The 14,975-nt window shown below is 53.5% G+C and overlaps 5 protein-coding genes across 5 annotated transcripts; 4 read left to right on the forward strand and 1 right to left on the reverse strand.

Annotated features, from left to right (window-relative positions):
• Positions 1-503: 503 nt before the first annotated feature.
• EV422DRAFT_599641 (uncharacterized protein) lies at positions 504-2,500 on the reverse strand (the record flags this gene model as incomplete). The annotated part of the gene is made up of 5 exons (XM_053073663.1): positions 504-979; positions 1,316-1,334; positions 1,526-1,764; positions 2,132-2,262; positions 2,388-2,500. The coding sequence occupies 5 exons, from the start codon at positions 2,498-2,500 to the stop codon at positions 504-506; spliced, it is 978 nt and encodes a 325-aa protein (XP_052923963.1).
• Positions 2,501-4,034: 1,534 nt separating this feature from the next.
• On the forward strand, positions 4,035-4,834 carry EV422DRAFT_130783 (uncharacterized protein). The gene has a single exon (XM_053064739.1). It carries the CDS (start codon positions 4,247-4,249, stop codon positions 4,739-4,741), a length of 495 nt encoding a protein of 164 aa, XP_052923964.1. The 5' UTR covers positions 4,035-4,246; the 3' UTR covers positions 4,742-4,834.
• Positions 4,835-7,817: 2,983 nt separating this feature from the next.
• EV422DRAFT_599642 (uncharacterized protein) lies at positions 7,818-9,128 on the forward strand (the record flags this gene model as incomplete). Its single annotated transcript, XM_053073664.1, has 3 exons — positions 7,818-8,058; positions 8,104-8,522; positions 8,605-9,128. The coding sequence occupies 3 exons, from the start codon at positions 7,818-7,820 to the stop codon at positions 8,998-9,000; spliced, it is 1,056 nt and encodes a 351-aa protein (XP_052923965.1). The 3' UTR covers positions 9,001-9,128.
• Positions 9,129-9,313: 185 nt separating this feature from the next.
• EV422DRAFT_536374 (uncharacterized protein) lies at positions 9,314-10,837 on the forward strand (the record flags this gene model as incomplete). The annotated part of the gene is made up of 3 exons (XM_053070826.1): positions 9,314-10,159; positions 10,227-10,484; positions 10,547-10,837. A coding segment is annotated over exon 1 (330 nt), but the record flags the coding sequence as incomplete, so codon positions are not given.
• Positions 10,838-13,044: 2,207 nt separating this feature from the next.
• On the forward strand, positions 13,045-14,907 carry EV422DRAFT_599646 (uncharacterized protein; the record flags this gene model as incomplete). The annotated part of the gene is made up of 5 exons (XM_053073665.1): positions 13,045-13,383; positions 13,475-13,549; positions 13,796-13,883; positions 14,120-14,485; positions 14,678-14,907. 5 exons carry the CDS (start codon positions 13,045-13,047, stop codon positions 14,905-14,907), a joined length of 1,098 nt encoding a protein of 365 aa, XP_052923967.1.
• Between the last annotated feature and the right edge of the window lie 68 nt (positions 14,908-14,975).

Consider the following 14,975-nt stretch of genomic DNA (forward strand, 5'->3'; position numbering starts at 1 on the left):
CGAACATTCGATTCCTCATTCCGCCCCATACCAATGCCATATATTACAAACAAAGCTAGGTACAAAGAACACCCAATCCTCGTCCGATTCGAAGCCAGAAATTTATTGTACGTCCTATAATACGAAGTAAAGGGAAGAAGTCAAGAAAGGTCAATCCAGGTCCCAAAGTCAATGAGAGTCCATTTCAGTCCGGTCACAACATGATAACGTCCCACCCCGACGCTGAAAGCCCGTGTGTGTGTCCGAGTGCACGAACGTATTTTCCCTGCAGGACGTCTTCGAGACATTTCTGCAGATGGCGTCGGATGCAGAAGCGGACTTGGCGTTTGCAGCGACGGTTCCTGTGTCGGTGCCCAGTACGCTTCCACTGCCAATCCCAGCTTATCGTGCCATGGGATGAGTAGGGGTAGCGGTGGCAGGAACGGCTGCTCAGCAGCGACGATGTCGACGGCGGGTTTTATTGGCTTCCTCGAGCTTTGCGCTCACGATCTCGGTCGTTTCTTTCAAGGTGTTCTCGCTGAACCGGCGTTCAGCGAGCTTGGCCAGCTCGGCGTAGGTGTCTTTCTTATCCAGTTGTTCGAACCGTTGGTCATCGACGCTGTCCAGACCGTGAATGACCTTGAAGAACGATGGCGCGACGACACGATGTGGACTTGCGGTTGGAACCGGCGTTTTTGGTTGTGCCGCGGCCTCGTACGCTGCCAAGATCGCATCGGCACCTCGTCCAGATCCCTCTCCGCCTCCTGCACCGTCAAATCCCAACTTTCCCTTTCTCCCCATGCCTGCACGCCTGTCACCATCTTCACAAGTTTCATCTTCTCCTTGGTGGTCATGATGCCGCGAAATCTCTTCTCGTTGAATGCGTTGCGCAGTTGTAAACAACTTTCGTTATGCCCTGCGGCGTTTCCACGCCCTACGCTGACGCTCAGCCTCCAGGTCCTTCCTTGCCTCAGCGGCAATATCCTCGCTCGGCCTGTGCCTGTCAAAATGAGAGAGCCAAGAGGAACGTTAATATCGAAGAAGAGTAAAACCAACGAGAAGGTGAGCGGGGTGGAATAGCAACTCCCGTACCTCCAGACATACCTCTGCGTTCCAGTTTCTTCAAAAGCGCCTCTCCTCCATCCTCTTCTCCGTCCTCTTGGTCTCCTTCCCCCTGGGCTCCTCTTCTATGCCGAGGGATGAGCGGATGGAAGTGGGGAGGGGATAGCACGCCGCTTTCCGATCACATCTATTTGCGATATTGTCGAAACGACCCGAATCTAGAAAGAAGATTGTAGCCAGTGGTGAAGATCTCGGCAATTCACCGTGTACTCACCATCATCATTCCCCAAAACCTAACAGACGGGGCTCCGCAGGCACGTTCGTTGGGGATTCCAACAGCGACATCATGCCCTGCACGGGGAGCTGATTCTTCTATTATGAGGGGAAAAAGATAGAGTTAGCACTGAGTTCATTATCTTAACTGAGATCTGAAGAAGTAGCAGGGAGTTCTGAGAATGGTGAACCTGGGTTGATTCACACTTACGAATGCTGCGATCGAGGGCTGAGTGCGGATATATAACCCCGAATAAAAGTGCGTGCGCATTTCCAAGACTTGCTCGGCGATGGCGGACGCAAGCGCAAGCTGCAAATATTGCTGCTGCTGTTGAGGCGGCATGACGTAGTCGGGACCGAGGTGGTGGTTGGCTGCTTTGGTGGCGGATTGCACGTGGTTGAGATTCAGTTGGCCTGCGGGACCTTGGACACCTGCTAGGTTGAGGCCACCTAAACCAACGAGAGCAGGAAATTCCGTGCCCAGTTGTTGGGCAGCGAGCGCCACAGGATGCTGTTGGGTTGAGGAAGGCGGAACCTGGGTGGATCGCTGATTGTTCAGAGTGTGCTGCTAAAACTCTTGCTCAAAGAGAGCCTGTCGGCCGAGGACTGTGTTGTATTTGACTTGCAGAGCGTCGTACCCTTTGCTGGGTTTCCTGTGTCGCCTCTTTTTTTCATCTGCTTTTTCGCCAGCTTGAGCGGCGATGGCGGCAGCGCGCTGTAGCTGTTTCTTCGTTTGCTCTCGTTTTTGTCGAGGTCAGCGGGAGAAGCCAAAGCCCAATTCAGAGTGAGTGCCGCAGCCGAACAAGAAGCGACTTACCCGCAAAGCCAGACGGCATGTTGATGTGGCCCAGCATGTGAGGAACCTCAGCCTCCTGTTCTCTTGCTGGCGTAGTCTCCGTCCATTCGAGCTGGCTCACGCTTCGCCGGTAGTGTCGTTTTGGTTTTGACCTGCATATCACCTTCGGCGTCATATACTAGGAGCACGTAAAGCGCAGGGAGGCTGTTAGTTGGGATGAACGACAGTGGATGGTTATTCACCCCCTATTCTAACAAGCCCTCGCAGTATTACTGACATCCTGCACTCTCTGTAATCCCACACTCGCCTGCCCATCAAACCCACACGCTTGCCGTTAACCCCACACTCGCCTGCCAATAATACCCACACGCGCTTGCCCCCATTTCCCATCGGTCGTCAGCACAACCTCACGACCCGTCTCTGAATGCGTATTGCCATCATATCCATATAATCCACACATATCAACAATTGGTTTACTGCCGAAACAACGACAAACGTGAATGGCCGATGTGCGAATGAATGTTGATTGAAGGGGTAGATTAGAATCAATGAGAGCTAATTTTGACAGCCGTTCTGACAGTGTGCCGCGGTTCCGAGATGCCGGTAGTGAACGGCGAGCCGTCAACCTGTCAGCACAAATTCTCGCTGGATGGGGCTCGTGCAAAGTCGGCCCAAAATAGCAAGGCAGGTAATACCGTAATACGGATAAGAAAGAGGGTGCTGTCCTCGCTGCTTCCTTGGTGCATTAGTTTAGATCATGGGGTAGATTAGATTACCATGTCTGGTAGTGTGGCCTTGTGCATGCTGTCCGGACGCTGAGGTCTATCAAAGCGGGCATGCAGGGACCGGTACGTCTCATCTCGAACGTGCCCTTCGCCGCTTATACGGTTGCGGATTACTCTCAGGAAAATCAAGTCCGCGAGCGTCTATGGCTCGGCGGGTGCCCTTCCCTGTTCGTGATCTACTTGCCACCCCCATCCTGGCTCAAACTTATTTAGATCACCACATCCTGGTTTTCGTCCCGCCGAACACCGGACAAATTGGCGTCTTTGGTAGGGCCTATTTCCTCTCGGGCTTGGGATGGCTTCTTGGGTTCGGCGGGCAAAGAGACCTCATCCCTTCCTTCTAGAGGAAACGACCACTGTGTACATATAAAGGGGGTCGGTTCCGATGCAAGGAACGATCAATCAATCAACTCAGTTCGGGACGAAGAGCACTATTTCCACAACATATTTTGATTTTTTTTGTAGATATGCGGTCCCATCCTGGGCGGTTATGAGGTTTTTGCCATCGCTTGCCCATGTTGTGACGTGATGTAAGGTAATGTAATGTAATGTGATGAGGGAGTAGATGTGGATGTGGTGGGGAGGAAGTTAGGATGTGTTTGTGAGGTGATGGGGGTTGGATCTGGATGTTCCATTGGCGATGCTCTGCTTGCTGCGACTGCTCTCTGAATGCATTTTGGAACCGCCAAATCTGACGAGCAGTGAGCGTAGGACAAGTGCAAGAAAGCATCGCCAGAATGTTTTCTTCCGCCGCGCCCCCACATATAGAAAGAGCCGCAGTCTTCCTCGGGCGTCCTCACTTGCAAGTTGGCAATCTTCATCGGAGGCCAGAAAAGTCTCCTAAGGCGGGAACGTGGATGATACGGATGCATTGTCCGTTTCTTCGTTCTTTGCCTTCCTCACGGCGCTGGAAGGCGGGGGGCAGGGATGATACGGATGTACTGTCCGTTTCTTTGTCCTCCGCCTTCGTCACGACGCTCCAAGACGGTGGCGGAGATGATACGGATGCACTGTCCGTTTCTCCGTTGTCCGCCTTCGCGCACGCGGTTCGGCGATCCACCCAAGGTTCGCAACGATGAGCTGGCAATGGGGAGGGAGGATGCGGTGCCATGGATGATACGGACATCCTGTTCGCTTCTCTGGTTTATCATCACCTTTTCCCATGCCACGCGATTCTGCAAGTCGGGTAAGGTTTTCACAGATGGGAGTAGCAGATTCCGGCCTTTGGCTGGTGACGCTCGAAGAAGATCCCAAGGAGAATAGAGGTGTACAGTTCATTCATCACAGTCCCCACAGCACGAGTTGATAAGGGGGGGTAGCATATCCCGGCCGTTGGCTGGTGACGCTTCTAATGCGGATGTATCGTCCCTTTCTCTGGTGCATCACATTCCCACAGCACGAGTTGCGTTTGGAAAGCGAAGCATATCCCGGCCGTTGGCCGGTGACGCTTCTAATGCCGATGTATCGTCCTTTGCTCTGGTGCATCACATTCTCAGAGCACGACTTGAGTTTGGGGAGCGAAGCATATCCCGGCCGTCGGCTGGTGACGCTCCTATTAGGCAGTACCCGGGTGATACGGTCTTCTCCCCAGCATACATTCCGTGAAAACACCTTGTCGATGCATGTAACCATGACCGAAAACAATCTCATTTCCATTTCACGACGGCTTCGCGCACTCTCGCACGTCTCGTTCTCCCTATCCGAGGGTTCATTCTTTTGCCCCTACTCAACCAATACAGTAGCAACAGGCACGCTGCCTTACGTTTACCTTACGTTTGTTTACCTTAGCCTCTGCGTCGGAGTAGTCCCCCGGACCTTCAAGCCGTACGACGAGCCGCGGCGATGATATATCAGCTCGGTTTAGCGTGAGGTTTTTGATCGGCTTCGACGTTTGAAGAAGCACGGAGCTGAATGGGGATAAGCGTGCTCATCCATGTCGTTGGTCCGGGATAAGTCCGCTGGGACCCTCGAAGCTCAGATACACCGCCTGCAGGTGTCGCTTTCCCCAGTTTGAGTGTCATGCGGTCTCAAGCTACCAAGGTTGTCGCACGATGTCTTGAAGCTCCCTTCGACCGAGCAGTGTACTGTTGACGCTGTCCATCGGGAAAGCCGTTGCAGCGATGTCCCGCGCCTTTTCCTTTCCAATCCGGCGTTCGTCCATTTTTCGGAGAGTAGGAAGAATTGGAATAACCCTGGTTCCGGCCAGTGGTGCAGACTTCCAGACAGACGGGTGACAGACTGCGATGCAGCAAGCTGTCGTACTACACTTCAGTTCATCCACACCTGTCGTCAACCGCAGGAGAGGATGTGGCAGGCTGCAGTTGAAAAACGAAGCGAAGTTGTCCATTGTTGTGGCATAGCCGATATGCATCAGATGTCCTGCCGAAGGTGTGCTTCAACGGAGAGCAAATTATTCCCTCCTGTGGATCGTCTCCAGAAATGCGCAAACCTGAATGGCACGCAGAAATCCTTCCCGCGCTCCGTACCCAATGCCGCAGGATGTCCAGACGCTGTTGCTCGCCATGACTCGATATGAAATTCCATCGGTGTTGTGTTTCCTCGAACGGGCTAGCATGCGAGCGGTGGATCACATCCGAAACCACTTGCGGACGGTCCCATAGCGCGGCTTGAACTCATGTGACATTCCGTAGACATGCGAGCAGTAGGTGTGTAGAGGAGGCCGAATGTTGGCACCTACGTAAGGGAAGCGAGATTCAACCTCTGTCTCTCTGATGTGCTCACGGGAAGTGGAAGCAGGGAACTTATCAGTTTCGTACATTACTATCTGCGTGCGAAGGACAGTAAAGCAGCGGAGATGCTAAGCACAAGTGCCCAGAGTCCACTGCTCTCTTCTTCACCTCTCCACCTCTTCCGTCCTCTTCATGGCGATACTCTCGATTCTGAGGGTCGGACTAGGCCAATGATTTCGGGCTGGTCAATGGTGGGACGACAACCTCAATCTGACCTCAATTTCCAATTGAAATTGAGGTTACGATCGCTGCGCCACACGAGGAGGCGTTCGGTTCAAATTCAGCCGTTTCCGCCAGGTTTCCGTACTCTTGATTAGGGTTCGAATGTAATAGCAAATACTGAGCACACACTATGATTCTAATGCCGATGCCGGCTACAAAAAAAGCCGCCGCGCGCATCCCGCTGTTCTCGAATGACAGATGCACCTCTTTCGAACCTTTCCGTCTCTCTACTCCCTCTTGGTTCTACGTGTAGTAGGGTCATGATTGTCAGTTCACATGATCCTGCTCCATCGGATGCTGCGTCTCTCCCGCTTCCGTCCAGGTCAAAACGATGAAGGGCTTCTCGTTCTTCGCAACGTTGACGCATCCTTGACGTATCCCTGACTTTCTTAGTCAGCTCGTTTTGTCGCTTCTTTTCAAAGTGCCTCTTGCTGATCCTTGACGAGAGTCGCATGACCGATGAATGTCCGAATATTCTTTCTCAGAGTACAGTCAGCGAAACGTGGGCGTGCGCCGGTCCCAGACTCCCAGCGCGAGTTGCTGGCAGAAGGTCGCCCAGCTGAATTTGAGCATGCCGGAAAGCTTCCCGAGAGTGGCCGACAATTCTTCATTACCTAGTTGTCCGATGCCGTCGACAATCTCAGCCGAACAGGATTTGTCGAGGGTTGTTGAATATTAACGCTCACAGCACACCAGAAGAAGGACCCTTACAGGAGGCCAGGAAGAAGGAGCCTGGCAGGAGGCCAGGGGTCGGAAATTGGGAACAGAGGTGAACATTCGCGGAACAAGAAACCTCTCCGTCGCAGATCCTCTCGCGTCGCATCTCCGCAGTCTCCGATTATCCGCACTGCGCACTGCGCAGGCCGCCGCTGGTGGTGTTGTGGACTCTCACCGGCACGTCTCCTGTCCGCGGGCCCCCGTTAACGGTCCGGGGCATGCGATCACGTCGGTGATGCTGCTGATAGGCGTGGTGATTGTAACGGTTAGGGCAATTATCGGCTGCCGCTTCTGAACGAAAGTTACCGAGCCCACTAGGGAGAGAGAGCGAAGTAGTGTAAGTCCAAGGTTACGATAAGCTCCGTCGTTGCGCTTATCCGTTATCCTGCTCTGCTGGCGTCGGTCGTAAGCTGCAACTGATCGGTGGTATCCGGTGCACGAAATTTGAGACGGTTCAGGCGGCTGACATTGGAACGACGACGATTGCTGGGGAGAAACTAAGCTTAGGACCGGTACAGAACGTCATTGACTTTTGCAGTGTCTCACCTGGAAAGGGCAAGCGTCTGGCGAGCTGTACCGTTACGCAACATAGCCGTCGCACATAGCGAGATGAATTGCGTCTTGAGCACTGCCGATATAGACTCATGATGTCGTGATCCATTGTGACGCCCGCGAAATTCCACGACGACCTCCTGGCGTGGCCTTGTTTCGGTCGTCCGCCCTGGCTGATTGGCGTTTGAGACGAAGGCAAGAGCGGGTGCAACTTTGAGATGAGGATCGCCATTGCGTGACCGATGGTACATGGGCACGACTCCATTCCGAAACACTTCCCTGCGCGCTGAGTAGGTCCTTCCCAGGAAAACTGAAGGCCGCCGATACTACCGCACCCCGATGTACTACATATGCATGCAGAGGCGACGTTGCTCAGGATAAGGAATGGGGTTCAGAGTAAACTGGGGAAAAGTATACGAAGTTTGCCCGGAAATAAAAACGAAAAGCGTCCCGTTCGAAAAAGCACAGGAACCCTGCGCTGAACCCTGCGCGCTCTCGCACACAAACGGAGTGCAAACGGATGGGTCTGGAAAGCCGAGTTTGATGCTCGCATACAACACACAGACAAGACCCCCTGATGGTGATTCATGATAACGTACCATACGCTACATATCGAACGCAATTGCCACCTTTCGCTCTCTCGCTTTGGAGATCTTCAACAAGTACATCATTCCAACTTGCATGAGCGTCAACGGCTCCAAGTTGACCTGCACGCCGACCAAAAGGACGCCCATCGCGATGCACCGCTTCGAAACGGTCGAAAGTGTCGCTTTCTTTGGGCCTTATCTCCAAGTACTCACCATCGACGACTTCATCATCGATGGCGTTGGCATGGCCCCTCCAGCTGCCAAAGTTATCGCCAGTTTCCTCAAGAAAGCGAAAGCTGCGCCCACAAAGCTTGCCCTTTCAAGCATCCTCAACGGTCAGAACATAGAGGCCGGCTGAGAGACCTTGTCCTATTTCCTAGACGCTATTCGCTGGGAAAAGCTTACATCGTTGGATCTTTCGGGTAAAGCGTTGGGCAAGGGCTGCGTTGACCTCCTCAAGTCGATGGTCCTCATGTGCACCAATTTGGAGGTGCTCAAACTCGCAAATTGTGGCTTGGGGCATGAGGAGGCCATCGTTCTCTTGGTCGGGTTGAAGGACCTCGGGGATCGCCAAACCAAGGAGGTCGGCTGCACACTCTTGAGGGAGCTAGAGCTTGAGTTGAGCCAGAACCGCCTGATGAAGGTGGGCGTTGACGAATTCGCCAAGGCCATCAAGGCCAACAAGAGCTCCCTCCAGGTGCTCGGCCTGCGCTACAGCAGCGCCGACTTCATTCCCAAGTTCCACCACGAGTTGTGGAACTGCACCAAGTTAGAGCGTTTGTTCCTGAACGACAACTTGGTTAGCATCTCCTCGGTCGTCCGGAACAGGGATATGTCATTCTGTCGATCAGTTCGAAGGCGTTTGTGCCAACAGAACACAGACGAGCACGACCTGGGTGGACCTCACGTACAACCGCTCCGGCAAAGTCTACCGTGACCCCACGACCCTTGCGGAGACTCCGATGCCGTTCAACTATTTGCGCTATGAGGAGATATGCGCGCGCGACTGGCTCTACGATCCGGATGGGGACGTCGTTGTGGATGGGAAACATTATACGGTTGACTACACTACTCTGTCAATGCTTCTTGCGTTCGTTGGTAGTGGTTTTGGCCTGTTTGTAGCGTCGTCCGTTCTTGTTTCGATCGTCTACATCATGGAGGGTGGAAAGCGCCTCAGAGACTACCTCCGAGGGGGATTCAGATCTATAATGGACGAGGAGGGCGATGTCGCGACCTCCGCTGACTTTGTACCTCTGCAAGAGAAAGCGGCAGAGTAATAGTGCGTTTCGAGGAAAAATAGACACAAACTGAAACCTAAACCCCAAACGCAGTGACTATAGGAATGCCAACGCCTCGTCTGATTGCATCGAGATCTCCATGATACATGCGTTTCGCAAAGTCCCAAAGCTCCGTCAATTAACTTTCCAGCTGCAGCCCAGTTCGGAGTCCCTCTACTAAAGAAACCGAAGCGCCTTCGAAGGTCCCAGATCAGCTCCCTCCAATGCGAATCTATATGTGCTACTCAATGACTTCTTCCGACATCTGACCTGGAGTTTCAGGATCTAGAAGATTCGCTGCTACTTTAAGTTGTACTTCCAACGGGAATCTTCTGCTGGCGAATAGAAGGCTTTCAAAGTCAATATCATTGAATACTTCGAATAATTTGAATATTACTCGCATGCTGCCAAGATAAAAATGGAGCCGTATCACCCTAGTTTGTTGTATCACATCACTATCCGCACTCAACTTCCTCCGCCTCCGGCTTCCATAACCACACTAGTAAGTCTGCAATGGCGTCCCGAAGCGTCTCCAGCCGGGTCTTTTTGTTGCCACCATAGCTCTTGGTCCAATCCACCAGATCGACGCTGGGGTCTACGTGCTTCACAAGATACTCTCCTTAAGTCAGCTGCGGATTTGCATCGCGAGCTTGGCTGTAATCGCGCAGGTGCTCGTTTGCAATACGGCCACAAACGACTGGTTTTTTCCACGAGCGAATGTTGGCCCTTACCCTCCGCTGGGAGCTGATCCAGAAGCTGCGTGTAGTTTCGGGCGGGCCGGTATTTTCGTTCTCCTTGTTGTACGCAGGTACAGTGGACTCCACTAAGATTTTTGGAAAATCCGAACAGAAAAGTCGAAGCAGAAAACGAAGTAATGACGTTGCTGCATCACCCCACGTCTTCGTTCCTTGCAGGCCTGTTCGCTCTACGGTACCGCATATTCTCTTCGAACGAGATTTGGTGCCTGACCACCCAGATATATGTACGTGGGTACGGCGGCGACGCCTTTGCCGTTTCCAATCTGTTATCCTCGCTTCCTTCAGTTTTCAGCCGGACTGAAACGGGCGGAGGCGGGGCATCCAGCATGTGATGAGGTGAGCTTGTCGAGGCAGTCAAGGCTGGAAGCCCCGATGTGTAGAATCCGCTGGTCCTCCTAAATCTGCTCATTGAAGAAGGTTAAGCAAATTGCTATACGTGTATGCGCATGCACATGCAGGAAGAGATACCTGAGTTGATTCCCTGTCAGACAGGCTCAGATATATGCATGACCTCACCAACGTCGTGCACGTGTCGGTCGCTGGTTGACCATCACGACCATTACCAAAGGATTGCAAAGCACGCTCGCGTAGTCGAGAGCCCCAGCGAGGCAGTTGGTCCTTTCGGGAAGTCCGTAGGAGCATACCACCGGGCGTTTCGAAAGGTGTTCAGGGTTTCCGCGTCAACTGGGGAGGGGCCATGGTGTATTGAACGAGCGGAGACTTCGTCTTCGGAACTGGAGGGTAAGTACAGAGAACAGACATTCACCTGGTTCGCAGCCTTCTCTCACCTACTAAGTTTCAAACCAAAGCTGCTCGAGGTGCCGAGAAGTTTTGGCGAGGTATGTACGGTTCTTCGACTTCACAGAGGGTTTGAGAAAGAGACTTGGCCATGCTTCCCCTCAGACCTCCTTATACTCAGTAGTAGTCTCGGTAATGACCTCAGTTTGCAAATACTCCCTGCAAAAACGAAAATATAACAGGAGAGGTTGTTCGTTCATCATGAGGAGCACAATTTTCGTAGCATTTCGCGTTCATACACGTGACTTTAGATTTCAGCACTGCTACAACTCAGTTACAACTTGCTTCCTTCGAGGTTCAACAGGTGTATACATACGTATACTGTATATATATATACCAATGCAGAGGTGGACGCGGACAGGAGGCCAATGATTAGAATGCATTGTGGAACACTTCACATTTCTAAAGTAGGTTGATTAAGACGCGGCTGTCCACACGACTACTCCCACCACCACCTCTACGGACCTTAGAGGCCGCCCTATCGCAACAACACCAACAAGAGCACGCGGACAAGGCACGCCCGATCGGTCCTATCCAATGACCTGGACCCTCCGCTAGGATGCTTCTGCCGACTGCGGACTGCGGACTGCGGACTGCATGGGGATGCCGCGGCGATTGACGATTCTCAAAGTACGATTCAGCATTGATGTGACATCCACAGGAGAGAGTCGAAGGAAGGAAACATGAGAGGACCTTCGTCGTTCAACCCTGCATCCCTCCTCGCAACCGCACAACGAGAGGGAAGTTCCATGAATTCAAAGATTTGGCATACGCAGGGATGTCGATTGATAGTGATTCATAAGAGTGGGTGTATGCGGCTGGCGAGAGACCGTACAGTCTGGTCGAGATGCCCGGGGTTTTCCGCGTCGTCCATGAAATGCGACGATCGCAGTTCCAACGAAAACGGCGCCCGGTACGACAGTTTGGTGTATCTCTGCGGCGGTTCCTGATATTTGAAGCGCTTAAGATGCACGGCTGGGACGGTCCTTGGTAAAATAATTGAAAGGATTAATAGCGGTGAAGTTTTACATGAGTGGGGTGCGACTGGCGTGATGTTGGTGACGCCGCCGGTCTTTGGCGCATCAAGCCAAGGTCGTCTACCATCACTTCCGCCTCTCGAATGCATCCGAGAAACGAATGGCTGCGCGTGCTTAACGGACGACCTCAGCATACGTGCCAGCTGGCAGTGGAGCTACAATTCAAAACAGCACGGTATGAGCTCACCTCCCGCGGCGAGTGTCGTGCACTTTCTGAGCCCACCCGCCATTGAACAAAAGCTACGAACTCCTCGTCCAACGTCTCCCGTTAGTCACAAAGTCATTGCTGCAGAGGCCATGTCCGCCACTGACCATCGCCCACCGACCATCAATTGTTCAGCATTACCCATCATCATCAATCATCGAACTTCAACCACAGCATTAATCATCAACTGCGAGGAGGGTATTGCGCCTTAGATGTGCTGGCTGTATCCTTCGTCTCCAGAATCGAACCAACGCTTTGCCTTGGTGCAGACGGCGGCCCGTATTGGTGGGTTTCCCAGAGTGAAGCAATATGTTGGGTGTTGTGCGTGTGTCTGTGTGTCTGTGTGTCTGCGTTTCGAAGTCGACGGCGAAGAAGGAGAAGCATAGATGGATAAGAGAAAGGGACCACTCTCTCGCTCTCTCTCACACGCTCCACCTCTCACGCTCCATCTCTCTCGCGCGTGGGAAAGCATTATGAATCTTTCCCTGGCTTTGCTCCGCGTGAAGCTCGAAGGGGTGGAAGAATGCGATTCGAAGTCGACGGCGAAAGAAGGAGAAGCGTAGATAGACATCTCTCTCTCTCCCTCGCCCGCGGGGGATATGATACGTACTTACGTGGGAAAGCATGATGACAAGAGCGAGGGGTTGTTGAAAGAAGGAAGGAAGGGATGAAGCGCGAACGCGTGGTGGATGATTGCGCGTCTCCCATAGAGTAGTAGTACTAATGAAGCTTATGGTATGACGCATCCTTCTTTTCACATGCCATCATCGTGGACATGCAGCAATTAAGGAACGCGGGGGGGTATAGAAAGAAGAAAGAACGGGGGGGGAAGAAAGAAAGAAGGGAGGAACGCAATTAAGGAATTTAGGACAAACGCGTCTCCCGTAATTACAGAAGCTTTGAAGATTAGGGGGGAGGGAGACACTCTTGTTTTCGACGCGTTTGTATAGTTGGCGCGTCTGCAGTTGGCACGTCCGCGTCCATAATGCAGTGAGTGCTCTATACTGCGGTGAGTGCTCGACATGAGTGGAAATCGTCTATAAATTCAAGGTGTCCTGCCGCCCCCCACCACCCATCCTTTGTCGCAACACCTCCCACCATCCACACCCACATACACATCCACATCACCACCGTCTCCCATCAACCATGCCAAAACGGCGAACAAAGGACTGCCGGCTCCTTCTGCTCGGCAGCCGAAGACTCGGTGGCGGTCTCCAAGCTAAAGAGAGACCACCGCGCTGCGGTGATGGCCGCGGAGCGAGAGATCCGGGCCCTCCGCGCCCAACTCGCGGCCGCGACGGAGGAGCTCGTCCTCCTCAGGGCCGCCGTCGGACCCTCCTCCGCCTCCTCCGCCCCCTCCGCCCCCTCGTTCGCCTCCTCCGCCTCCGCTTCCTCCTCCTCCTCCTCCGCCTCCGCCCCCGCTCCACCCACCCCCGCGCACCCCACCACCACCAACACCACCACCACCGACACCACCACCCCCCCTCACCAGCAGCCCCACCCACTGCAGTACGCAGATGCGGCTGCACCAGCCGCCGCGGTGCTCGATGCCCGGGCGGCGTTTTTTGCGGGTGTTGGCTTTCCGGTAAGTTGAATCACTGTTCACATCGTCATCCTCTTCGAATCACAAGGATTTCTACTAACTGCATCTGTTTCCTCTCATTTCCCATAATCAGGGGGTGGGGTTGCCTGTCTTTGGGCCGCCGACGTTGGCAGAGGCGGTGACGGGGCCGTGCCCTTGGGCTCCGAGCGTGCGCCGTTGAACGTGAGTACCACGCTGAATTGTTGAGATGTTTACTTTACGCGTATGCCCACCGGCTAACATCTCTCTCCTATACCGGTTGTTTTGTTCTCCTTGTTCGCGTTCTTTTTGTATTTATATATTTATTGAATGAAAAGTGTTGCTCCCAATGTCAATGTTCACAAGTGCGCGTGATGGAGATCGAAATTTCGTCGTTGTCAAATACATACTTCCGCGCGCCATACTAACCGATCAGTGTAGTGGGCGCCTCTCCATCGCGGAGTCTATCACGGATTCTATCACGGCTTCTGTCACGGATGAATGGGTGCTGAATCGGGGACTGAGTTATTGCAGAGCATCTGGACCGCAAACTATCTATACATGAAGTGACCAGGGTGAGGAGAGCAAGGATTTCATGGACGCCTTTGTTTAGGCCAGGATACGGTGTTTGATAACGCTGATGACGCTGATGCCGTCGCTAGAGAAGACCGGTCCTGCTTGACTAAGAACCAGCCACGAGGATGAGTCCAGCCCTGTTTTTTCTTCACAACAAACACACACATCATCGCGCTCACTTTAGCAAATATCATCCACCGCAGCTCTTGTCAGCCGGTGTCCGACAGCTGGGGTCCGACAGGGCTCACACCAGCCTACCGGTGGCGCATGGGCGCCAATGCACACAAGAACTTCTGTATCGCCTACGAACCGTCGAACTCAAAGGTGGGGATGTCGGACTGCATGCGCATATCTCCGGACGGTTTCATCACGTTCTTTAAGCCCATCAATTTCGGGATCACCATCCCCATCACGGAAAGTGGCACCGGTTCTAGTTCGTTCATCATCGTCGACGGAAACGGCTCGCATCGGGTGGCGAGCGGCGCCGACCTTCGACGAGAGCTAGGCCTTGCCCTTGAAACGGACGTTCAGCCCTGGTCGGACGCATTGGGTACGGTTGCGGCCTCACAGCCTGCTCCCAATGCGTTTCTTGTCGGGACGGATGCGGGCGGGTACAGGGCGCTCGCAGGAGCGCCGCTCGCGATGCTCTGGGGACCAAAAAGCTGGCGATCAAGGACACCGTTGACAATGCCGATTGGACAACGGGCGGCGCACCCCTGAGCACGGCACAACGGCAGGACAGGGACCATCGATTATCCGACGAACAGCATCGTGTTCGCGGGTTCCGACAACAAGCTGAAGGGCGTGCCCGCGCTGTTCTTTCCACCTGACAAGAACGCTGTTATCATTGGGACCAAGAAGACATTGCCGAACAACGCCGGGCTGGTTGTGCACGACGGAAAGGACGTGCGCATCTCAGGGGGCGCTATAATGCTCGACGCGACGCGAACAGCATGTCCACCTGGCGGGTAGGCCCGAGCCAGTACAGGGATGCAATCACAATCACCGGACCGACGAACGTGGCCGTAGCGGCCTTTACT

The sequence above is a fragment of the Fimicolochytrium jonesii genome (assembly GCF_025526975.1).
Source record: "Fimicolochytrium jonesii strain JEL569 chromosome Unknown EV422scaffold_19, whole genome shotgun sequence".
NCBI lineage: Eukaryota > Fungi > Chytridiomycota > Chytridiomycetes > Spizellomycetales > Powellomycetaceae > Fimicolochytrium > Fimicolochytrium jonesii.

What these genes read in the sequence shown, in the direction of transcription:
- EV422DRAFT_130783 (XM_053064739.1), top strand. Translation starts at nt 4,247, where the DNA reads ATGCGGATGTATCGTCCCTTTCTCTGGTGCATCACATTCCCACAGCAC.